Raw genomic sequence first — 11294 nt, 5'->3', positions numbered from 1 at the left:
GTGGTATGGCATGGCACGGCACAGCCTGCCCAGGGTGCCGCAGCGGGTCACCACCACAGCGGGTCACCGCCACAGCGGGTGACCACCACAGCCCGTCACTGCTGCCACGCACCACCACAGAGCGGGCCTGGCAGCCGTGCCATGAGGTCACAGGCCCTGTGGCCACCATGGGCCCAGTCGAGGCCCGCCAAGGTCCTGACATACCCTGGGACCAGCCTGGGACCTCCCACCCCGAGCCCGCCCCGGGGTACCGGTGCTGGGCCGCCCCGCCCCTACCCCGCGCTCAGGGGCACCCACCCGCCCCAGCCCTGAGGGCGCCCCACTGCGCCTGCGCGGGGAGGTGGCGGTAGGGAACCGGGAGGCGGGGCCGCGCCGCCGTGCGCAGGCGCGCGGCGCATGCGCGCTGCGTCCCCCCGCGCTGGGCTTGTCGTTGCAGCTTTAAGAGAGGGCTCGCGGCCTGGCGGGTCCGACCCCCCCCCCGCCGCCCTGAGGGAGCCGCCGGGCCCCCCCAGCCCCAGCCCCCTCCGGCCGCGGCACGGCGCGGGGCCGGCCCCGGCACCCCGTCGACCCTCCCCCCGGCGACCCCCGACGTGAGGGGGGAGGGGAAGAAAAGACTGAGAGGGAGTGACCCCCGGCCCCCCGCCCCGGGCCGGGACAGCTGAGGGGGGGGCGCGACATGGCGGAGGCCAAGGAGGAGGGGCCCGGCCCCCGCGCCAGGGTGAGTGGGGGGCGCGAGGGGAGGTCAAAGGGGAGGGGTCAGGGGGCGGGATCAGGGCGGGCGGGGGCCGGAGCCGGGGCGGCACCGGGCGGCGGCGGGGATGCAGCGTGCGAGGCGCCGCGGCTGCCGCCGCTGTCCAGGGCCCTGACGGGCCGTCCCGGGGGGGCGGCAGCCTCCGCGGGGCGCCCAGCGGCCGGGCGGACCCCGCCCGCGGGTCCCCCCGGCAGCCCGGTGCCCGCAGCCACCCGCGGGCCGCCGGCCGGCGGGCAGCGCTGTCCCTGCTGGCCTCGGAGTCACGCTGCCTCCTGAGGCGCCTTGAGTTTTCTCTTTGCTCTCCTTCGGGAGAGCATCCAAGCATCGCTTTCGTGCTCTTCTTGGCATCACTTAAAGAAAAAACTTACAGCTAACTAGGATCCGTGATCGCCGTCTGTCTCCTTGTTTAAAACACAACGCGCTGGCTGTTCTTTTTAAATTTATTCTGGTTGCCCATGTCAAACCATGGCGAGTCAAGATGGCAGTTTCATCCAGGTCTCAGCTGCTTGGGCTGTAACCATTGTGTGAGTGCCGTAAGCGATGCTGATCCCGAAACTCGGTCCTTCCTTGCTGCGGCTGGGTCTGTAAGTACACTGGCCACACTCATCTACTTGAAGAAATACTTCATCTTTTGAACAAGTGGAAGGTTCTTTGTGGCCTTGTAGGCTGTGAAGTAACTGAGGGAGGATAACTTTTTAAGCAGTGCTCAAAATAATTTTGCAACGAGTCACGTCCTCATTCCTGCATGCATGTCACTTTTGCCTGAGAGCTTGCTGATAGGAACGAGGTTAAGCCACATTTGTAGTTGTTTGGAAGAGTCCATAGTCCACTACAAGACTCAGAGCTGTCCAGTTCCCTTTTCCAAAAGATGAAGAAGTTGTCCCGTTCTCCAGCCTTGAGGAGGACAAGAACGCTAGCTCAAGTTTTCCACCTCTTTACGTGAGTGAAGTTTAATGTGCTGAATTTATCTCAGGGAACGTGCAACTTGTGATTGCGGTGAAACTAATTGTGGCTAAACAGAACAGTTGACTTCCAGGGTCTAATTGGATGAGTTGCACAGACGTCGTGTGGCTGCTCTGCAGTTATGGAAACGAACATCATCGCTGAATTGTCTCAGGCCCATGCCTTTCAGATGCTTGCACTTATTTATGAGTGAACTCAAAAGAATTTTGTGGAATTGCTGACAGATATTACATAAATGTGTAAGTCTTTGGGGGATCGGGATTTTGGCTATCTGCAAGAAGTTTAAAGGGAAGTGGCTGAATGTAGGTCAATAACTTCAGAAATATTAAATAACTTAATTCCCAGTAATTGAAATGTAGTGGACATGAGACACTTTTACACTGTGAGGACAGTCAAGCATTGGAACAGGTTGCTCAGAGTGTTGTGCAGTCCCTATCCTGGCATCTAGTGGTCTCCTCATGCTCATTACCTTGATATGCTCAATTTATCTGTTGAGTTACCTGGTATTACCAGTGGAAAAAAAGAAGATTGCCTTTCTCTCTTCTCAAGCTTGCCAATTATCTGCTAAAGAATAACAAAAAAAATGTATCGTTGAGTTGGTATCATCTTCACTGGTCTCAGGAAAAATCAGTTCTCTGTCAGTTGGCTAATTATCCACTAGGTGGTAAGCCCAGAAGTCTCCATCAATTACTGCTCCACATGTCCCTGTACATTATGGAAAGCCTCTTGTGTTGGCATTGACAACATTCTCTGTTCCTGCAGAAGCAGAGAACTGGTTTGGTAGAATTTAGGGATGATTCAGGAAAGCGGAGTTGCCCCAAGCAAGTTAGTAAGGACAGAGGAAACACAACTTGCCCATGTAGCTTGAAGGAAAATACGTTCCTAGTCCCAAGTCTGACAGTAAGGTTGATCTTAACTGTGCCAGAAAGGCTCCTGTGAGATTTTAAAAATAAATTGTAGCACCAGCGCACTGCATCCTATCAGTCTGCAACCTTCAGAGTCTGAGAGGTGAATTTTCTCATCTCCCTTCCCCATCCCAAGACCAGTTTATGCTCTAAGATGTTCTTGAGGAACATGGGGAGAAGTGAATCCATCCTGGCTGCTCGAATGATTGCTGAAAGCTGTGAAGAGTAGATTAGCGTAGTGTAAATACAGCACACATATATCTTCCATTAAAACCATAATTAATGAGGTCTTGGAAGACCTGCGTATCCCATTTCTCTTCCCTGCAGTGGTCCAGTTTCCCATTCTACAGGAGCTCATGATGATGGAGTCCTCCAAATCCTGTGCCTAAGGGATAATGAACATTTCTTATAAAAAATTATTTTCCTTCCTATGGAGAAAAGAAAGTGTAATTTAATAATTTTTCAGAGGAGAATGTAGCAAGTGCTGATGTATTCAGAATTGTTCATTTAAATATTAAAATCTTCTGCAAATACTATTTTTCCAGAAGTGCACACACTGAAACTGGCATTTTACAAGACCCAATGACAAGCAGTTGCAGTCTTTTAGGTGAATCCACAATAATGAGCAACAAACTGAAAAAGGAAACTTTTGCCAGTGTAAGACTGACATGGGAGTTTGTCTAATTTGGCTTTTTAGTAGTATCTGGAAAGTTCTTATGGCACAATTGTTATTTTAGAGAATGCTAGTTTCTGCCCCAAATCAAAACTGTTGTATCTTCTAAGGAAAATATATCAACATATTTGACTTTCTGTACTTAGTAAATTATATCAAGATGAAAGGTGTCTGCTTGTGTGATTTTTTTTTATTTTTTTTATTTGGGTTATCAAAATATTTGTGGCACTTCAACTTTAATTTGTAGGTAATATCACTGTCTTGAGCAGTTTATATTTTGAATAGAACGATGATTTATTTACGCCAATACTCTGTCAAGCCGTTGAACTAGAAGGACAGTTTGGGGTGTGCAGTGCCAACTACTGAAATGTGACGCTTGGGCTCTTGGAAGTTAGTTTGGCGTGAATAGGTGAACACCTGGGTGTCTGCATCAATAAAACAGCTGTTTGCAAAAGATGTTTAATTTTGCATGGCTTTAATTAAAAATTGAAGGAGATCATCTTGTTTAGAAAGTTTTGTTACTGAACTACTCTTGAATGGTACAAAGATGATGAAAACATTTCTCTGCAACAGCTTGTGCATAATCTTTGAATTCACCTTCTAAGAGTAAGCGCAATGGATCTCAAGTCTTTTACGTTAGAACTTTTCACATTGTATAAAATACAGAAAAGTTAAATGAGCTCTTTATGACCACTTCAAGGCTCCTTGCATGATTAGGATAGTAGAAATTAGTTTTGAAATCACTCCCAGTGTTCTTGAAGAGGTTATTTCAACTTGTCTCCCATTTAATGACTGTTGTATCCCATCATTCCTTCCAGACATTCCAGTTCACGTTGGACTTTCCCTAAACAAGTCTTGTAGCAAGTTTTGGCTCGTGAACTTTCTTCAAGGTTTTCTGTCAATGACTGACTCTGTTCAGATTATTTCCATCATCCATTTTATGTGTGTCATAATGGCATAAAAGGAGTGCTTTTGTACCTCACTCCTGCTTTTGCTCAAAACGCTTATTCTCTGCGATCATCTAAACTCTTCAAAATAAGGCTGCTCCAGCAGAGAATATTTCATCAAGGGCACGTTCGCAGAATCATATGGACTCTCAGGATCTATCATTTCAGCCTGTGTTCTGCCTTACGTTCTTTAATAGGAAAAAAATCGTGTTTTGGCATGGGCAAAAGAGGGAGATGGGCAGAGTACACCTGCAAGGTTGGGTTTTTTTAGTTAGTTGTCCAGTGGCAACATAAAAAAGAGAGCGAGAAAGAGTCAGTCTGGGCTGGGAAAATAACTTGAGGATAAAATGAACTTGGTTGTTGGAAAGGTCCAGCAGGGTGTTCTGTGAATGCTGTAGGTGTGAGGCTCTGCTAAGCTAATCCTTGGATGTGGCTGACCCTGGGAGCCATTACTTTACTTCTAGAAGCTCATACCAGGCTGAAGCAAAAAGCACGTGACAACTGAGTTTGAAAGGGATTGCAGTCTGCTGTCACGAGCTGCTCTCAACCCATGTCAGGAGGAGGGAAACCACTTTAAGCGTCAAGCAGGCTGCAGCTTAGTGCCAACCTCATGACCTAGAGTAGATGACTTGTGTCGCCATTCTCTTTTCTTTTGACTCTGACTCTCTGGAAGCGCTACTCAGAAATTTCAGGAGAAATAAAAAGTTTAAAAGTCTGTTACTTCACCTTAGTGAACTGGTACTGATCCAAAAATTGCATGCTTTATTCTGTCCTTTTTGTAAATACTGATTGAAGAACAATACAACATATTTAGTTTTGGTTACCATATTTGCTGTCTGCTTTAGATATATCTGTTTAATTTTAAAAGTAGCTTGAACTATGAAAGGGCTTACATATATACTAGTTTTCAAGTGGGTTGTGTCTAATACTTTTGAAGTTTTTAGTAAAAAAAGTATGAGTCATAATCAATTATCATTATAACCGAAATTTACTACATTAGATTTTTGGTAACAAAACCCAAACTTATAGTTTAAATTTAGTCCTTTCCTGTTGATAGCTGGTCCAGACGCGAAAAATATTTGAAGCCTTCCAAGAGGTTGGAGAAGTTTAGTATCAAAAAAATCTGAGTCTTGATCCTGAGTTAGCCAGGTCCGTGGATCTGAGAGCCATCAGGATTAGCAGTTAGTTAAGACCCAGTCTTTATGTCTTAGACTTTTGCTGTCCACAGTGGTGGTGAGAAAGCACAAACTCTCCCTGGACGGTGGCACAGGCGAGATGCAAGAATCCTGGGCTCTTCCAAATCGACAAACACTGCGAAGTTGCCGTTGTGCGTCAGTCTGCTCTGTCTGTGCTGAAATGGTCTTTGCTGCCTGCGTCGCATTGTACGTGAGAAATACGGGACAAATAGTTGTGATAGGAGGTTCTTGGTTTTGCTTTCTTGGCAGCGTAAAGGAGAGTGTAGAAATAAATGTTCTCCATTCCATCCTTTACGCTATAGGTTGAACCCACACAATAGTTACCTACCTAGTCCCGCCCAGGTTCTCTGGACTCTTTCTGCCATGAGTGTAAGGGATGGGAATCTCTGAAAGATTGTCTGCCCAGCCCTGGGGCAGGATGAATTGATGCTGGAGGCTCCTCTTCATTTCCATTGGAAAGAGAGGAAACCTGAATCACTAGCCCAATAAACTAATGTTTAGGTGTCTAAATTTAGGTGAGAAGAACCTGAGACAGAATTAGCATGCCTGTGCAGAGTTATTCCTACAGGAGAAATTTTGGAGTACTTGCTTTCTTTTAGTATTCTTTTCAATAACTACTTTGTGTAGTTTTTTTAATTTTGATATCTGTTAAAACAGTCTAAAAAGTAAGTGGTAAGATTTCGTCTTTATTAAATGGTGCTATTTGCTCAGGAAAGCTTTTATGAAATAGAGTTTAGTTAATACAGATGATTAACAGGTCTTTATTAAGCTTAATATTGCCTGGTAGGAGTTGTTATAGTGCTCTATGAAAAAAACTACACCTTTTTTGTCCTTTGTGGCAAAATTTCTGCTATCTTGAAACTTAGTAAATTGATTGGTTAAATATGCTTTAAGAAAGGTTCATTGGGGGGAGAATGCCTATATAAGGCAAGCATCACCGCCACCACATTTTTGCAGGCAGAAGAATCAAGCAGATGTGGGTCGGTATTTTATACTGTCTGGCTGTGATAGTTGTTCGTGTCCTTGCAGGTGTTCTCTGCAGCCTTGTTTGTTCATGTAACAGGGCAGTTCTCGAGTGCTCTGTGAAGCAATCACAGGAGCTGTGCTGAGAGCTCTGATCACATAGGCCTGGTGTTTTCTCTGCCTGTTTTTGCAGGTGTTCAGGCATTTCATTCTGAAGAGCCTTGGATACTTGTAATAATATCTGCAAAGAAGGTGGAACATCCAGCTAAGCTACCTGTTGTAAGAACCACTTGTCCACAGGAAAAGAAAAAGTAGAAGCTAACCAGGGCGACAACTGCAAATGGGGCTGGGATTGTAACCGCCTGAGAGAGAGAAATACCAGTTTTTCTAAGAACAGGAGAGGAGAAAATCGTAGAACTGCACAGCAAATGTGGAACAGGCAAAAAGGAAGCCTGAGTTAGGAAGGTACTTTGAAGAATAAAGTAGATGACATGGTTGCTTTTCTCTCTTAGAGGACAGAAATACTGAACTAGGGAGAACTGAACATACACCCAGGCTCTCCAGTTTTCACCACCAATTGTTGTTATTGGCACCAAACTCTTACGAGAAGGGAAAAGACTTGCGGTACCTAATGGTAGATGAGATGATTCACCAGTGTGGGCCTATTAACATATAAACCATTCTGTGAAGGAGGGCTGATAATCCCTGCTGTGTTTATCAACAAGCAGAAGGTGCTACATTTGTAAATTTTCTTGATTTGCCTGCACAGCCATCTTGTAGGCTTCTTACTTGAGGACAAATTATAACGAAAAGCAGAAGACTTATACTTTATGTGTGTTTCACTTTCTTTAAAGATTAATTTACAGAGCGTGTTTTTTTTCCTATTAGTAACACAACTAGTAGCAAACAATTAGTGACATGGTTAATTAACCTCTTGGGGGAGACACTGAGTACAGGGATCTTTTTGAGGTTATAGTACTGGTCCTCTACCCCAGATTGTTACCCTCGTTGCTTCTTAGTTGTATTATATGGACTGGCTTTCCCTTAAAAGACATGGCGATGGCTCTTAATGAGCTACTCGGCTTCTGAGTTAAGTGGAATTAAGGGGATTGCATGCTTTGCAGAACGTAATCTCTAAATAGCTATACTTCTGAAAGCTTTGGCCAAATGTATATGTTTGTAATCTGGAAAATGCTGTTTTGTGGGACGCTGAAGTATGTAACTGAACTGAAGTATTTGGTATGGAATAATTACTTGCTGAGTATCACAGCAGAAACATACGTTGTTACAGTATGGACCCTGCTCTGATTTTGGTGATTTTTACATCCGTGTAACTTTCATTTAGTTTTTCTGACTTACGCTGGGAGAAATAGGGATTTTCCTAGTTTCAGCTCACACATTCAGTTTAACCAAAATCCCAGCGTCAGCGGTTGTTTGTAATGTCTTAACCAGCAATAGGAAAGTTCAGTGCGTAGCCACGGGTGAGGTTTTGAGGGGAGAAGTTCTTTGTTTCTGAAAGCCTTTATTGTGGATGCCTTGGTTTGTTTGCTTGATGAGTGTTCTGTTTCTGTGTGTGTTTCTTAATTTGCAAAGCCCACACGTCTAGCAGGCTTCAGATCAGCACATCAAACTCTGGTGTCTTTGCAAAAACCATTGCAAGGTGAAGCCTTCCCGTGTGGAGCTGCTTTCTTCTCAAATCCATGGTCTTGTGGGCAATGGGGGAAGGGCTCAGATACCCCTCTGGTTTTTGTAGGTATGGATTAAACGCACCAATTGTTCAGAAAAAGTAAGGCGTGCTGTAACTTTGTGTGTTTGAGACTCATCTACTTGGCCCTATATAGGTTGGTAACAGTATGCGGCTTGTGCATGCATGTTTGGTGGATATGGAAACCGTAAGGGCTTTGTTTGGAACTGGCCTGTGAATATTCAGAAGACCCAGGAGTGTCAGAAAAACCTGGGGACGGAAAGGGGCGATACACTTACATGCTGAACTGCTCCCTCTGATTGCTGGTGAATCATTCAGAATTCTAAAAATGAGCAAACGAAATGGCAGCAGCGCATGCCTAAATCTTCTTCCCTGAAACTTAAAAATTGAAGATGCGTAAGTAAGTGAGATGCAAGGTAAAACCGTGTTTCTTGAACAGAGAGAAGGGAGCCACAAGAAACTGAAAAACGCCTGTCTTTGTCTTTCTGCATGTATAGGTGATTGTTTGGGATTCGCCTTTAAAAGTACCCATCGTAGTATCCATTTAATCACCCTTAGACTAGATTAAAAAGAATCTTTTGGAGTCTTGGGCATGGCTCAGACGCCCAGGGAAGCCTCAGGGACACACATCGCAGTATCTGCCCGTCTCGGGCTCTCCCTCTCCCCGCACGCAGCTCTGAACCCCTTCTCACCTACGAAGAGCATCGCGTGGCCCCCCACCAGCAAACGGCAGGGCTTCCTGGGGCACCGTCCGCCTTGGCCGGGCTGGGCGGCTGTCCGGCCAGAGGTCCGGCTGGGAGCCGGGGCGGCTAGGGGGCTCTGCAGGCCCGGCACCGCACGCCGAGCTCTATGGCTCGCCTGACCCCGCCGGGTTCTCTTCCTGCCGCAGCGGTTCTTTTCCTGTAGCAGGTATCTGCAGCAGGCTGGCTCTTTGTTACCCTCTGCTCTTCCCTCCCTAGGTGCTCCGAAGGTACGAATCGTTAGGTCTGTCTGTGTTTCGGTGGAAAGCAGCTCCGGGAGGGACCCGCTGCTTAATTCTGCTCGTGCTGTGGAGTTTTCCCGTGGCAGAGGTGCAGCGCGGCTGGCTGCCTGCCTGGCATCCCTTCCAGGGATGTCATGTGTAAAAGGTCAGGGGACGCTTCCTGAGCTCACCGCACCTGGTTCAAGAATAGCAATTACAATTTAAATTACTTTTTTTTCTTCTTTTTTTCAAAATGGTGCGTTCCTTATCGGTTTGATGAATTCTGAAGTGGGGGGTTATGCTGTGTGTATGGGGACAAGGAAACTGTATGGACAAGAAATTGAGGATCATCTCTGAGTCTTTTTAATTGCAGTTTTCTTAACATCTGCTTCCTTTCCACAGTTTGCTTATGGATGCAGTAAAACCTAGGATCAAACTTCAAAAGGCTTGCTAGCAAGATATGTGCCTGTGTATGTAAAATTGTTACGTTGTTTTATTTTTTTAAAGAAATTCTCTATATTGCATACAAACCAAGGTTGTCGCCATAGGCAGCTTCTCTCCTTATATTGCACAAAAATAATCTCTTAGTTGTTTGATCTGCGGATGCCACGGCAATTTTAAACACCATTGAAGTATTGAACAGGTTTTTAGTTATTTCAAATTAGCACATTGTATTAAAGTGTAAACAGTGTCCTCCTGTCACCTGCTCCAAGCAAAGACGGGTTAGTGCTGAGGATGCAACACAGTTCCCCTAGAGTCTAATACACAATTATAAAAAACCATACCTAGTGGATTTTTTTTTAAATAAAAAAGGAGTACTGTCTTTACATAAAGAGTAGTTAATTTAAAGCAAAACACAGTGCTTCCAGGAATACCTAATTGTTTTGTCACCATTTCATTTATTTATTTACTACAACCTGAGGAGGCAGAGCATTGCTTTGTGTACAACACTAGCTGATGAGGCAGAGTCGCTATGTCCTAAAACATTTAATTTTGCTAATATCAGACTTAAACTGTTCTGTCTTAAACTCATTGGGAATGCTTGCTACTTAAAAGCACTAAGTATCCTTAAGTTATTCTCTGGCTGAATATTAGCCAAAGTGATTGAATGAAGGTGTTTTAAAATACAATATTCTCGAGTTTTGTTTTACACCCACAAGTGTGTTTTGAGGACTATGTTGAGGAGTTGAGGCATAGAATATTTTAACAGAAAACTTTCTGTTCCTGATACTCTGTTCTGTAGTTATCTAGGATTTAACCTGGGATATTGAGGTGCCTCTTAGACCTGTCAAAAATGACCTGTAGGAAATGCCATCTGATCAGTCCGTTTCATGTTTGCCTCTGGAGTATTTTTGTCCCACTAATCACCAAATCTTAAAAATCTGAGCAGAAGAAATAAAGGGAATTAAGAGTGATGATGACTAATCAAAGGAGGAAGTGCGAGGACTGGTGAGAGAGGGAATTGCCTTGCAGAAATGGAATAGAATAATATAGAAATAAGAAGTTGGGCATTATTACTTACATTTCTGTGTAATACAAGACCATAATCCAGTGAAAGCCGACTTACATGACTGATTAAGGTGTTATATTTCTATGTAACTATTGATATACAAAATTTCCTCCTGAGATGGTGTTAAACAAGACTGTAATAGGACTCAGGAAGGGAATAGAAGTGTATGTAATTGAAAGACTACTCCACACTAATTCAGCAGCCCTCATTTCAGGGCACAGTCCAGTTATAGACTGCTATGGAATGACTAATTTGTTGGGGATATATAATATATATATTTATGTGTATGCAGATACATACGTATCCACACACGCAAGCATACAAACACTTCTCCTGGTTTCCTCTCTTTGGATTTACGCCATGTGGGAGTTCTGATGCTGTTCGCCATCAGAAGCTAGATGGTGGCTTAGACAGGACTGCTAGTATTACCAGATGCTGAAGTTCCTGTTTTATAAATATTTCCAATGGAAGCTTTTGACCCACAGATCTTGCTCTGTGCCCTAAAACCTTTTAGAGGAGGAAAATACTCAAGATGATCTCTTACTCTGATAGCCTCACAAAAGAAAGAGAAAATAAATGAAACAGGGTTTGGGTTTTTTTTTTTCCTAGGATGACCTTGTGGTTGGGAAGAGTCTTGGATTCCCTCCAGGTAGACTGTAAATGTTTTCAGACTTGTCCAAAATATTTATGGAAGTCCCTAATGCGCTTATGCAGGTGGCC

At 44.7% G+C, this 11294-nt stretch overlaps 1 protein-coding gene across 4 annotated transcripts in view; it reads left to right on the top strand.

Moving 5' to 3' along the window:
* The first annotated feature begins 394 nt into the window (after positions 1–394).
* Positions 395–11294, top strand: part of ZMYM4 (zinc finger MYM-type containing 4) — a 48729-nt gene continuing 37829 nt past the window's right edge. For 3 of the 4 annotated variants that reach the window (XM_064471365.1, XM_064471366.1, XM_064471363.1), the window contains exon 1: positions 397–718. Coding sequence is in view for 3 of the 4 variants with exons in the window: in XM_064471366.1 (XP_064327436.1) it covers positions 677–718 (42 nt within the window). In the remaining variant the exon portion in view is untranslated. Of the gene's footprint in view, positions 719–11294 lie in introns of all 4 variants that reach the window. The other variant, XM_064471362.1, reaches the window with a different exon arrangement.

This window comes from Phalacrocorax carbo, chromosome 22 (genome assembly GCF_963921805.1).
Source record: "Phalacrocorax carbo chromosome 22, bPhaCar2.1, whole genome shotgun sequence".
Lineage (NCBI taxonomy): Eukaryota > Metazoa > Chordata > Aves > Suliformes > Phalacrocoracidae > Phalacrocorax > Phalacrocorax carbo.
This window is presented reverse-complemented; position numbering and strand designations above follow the sequence as displayed.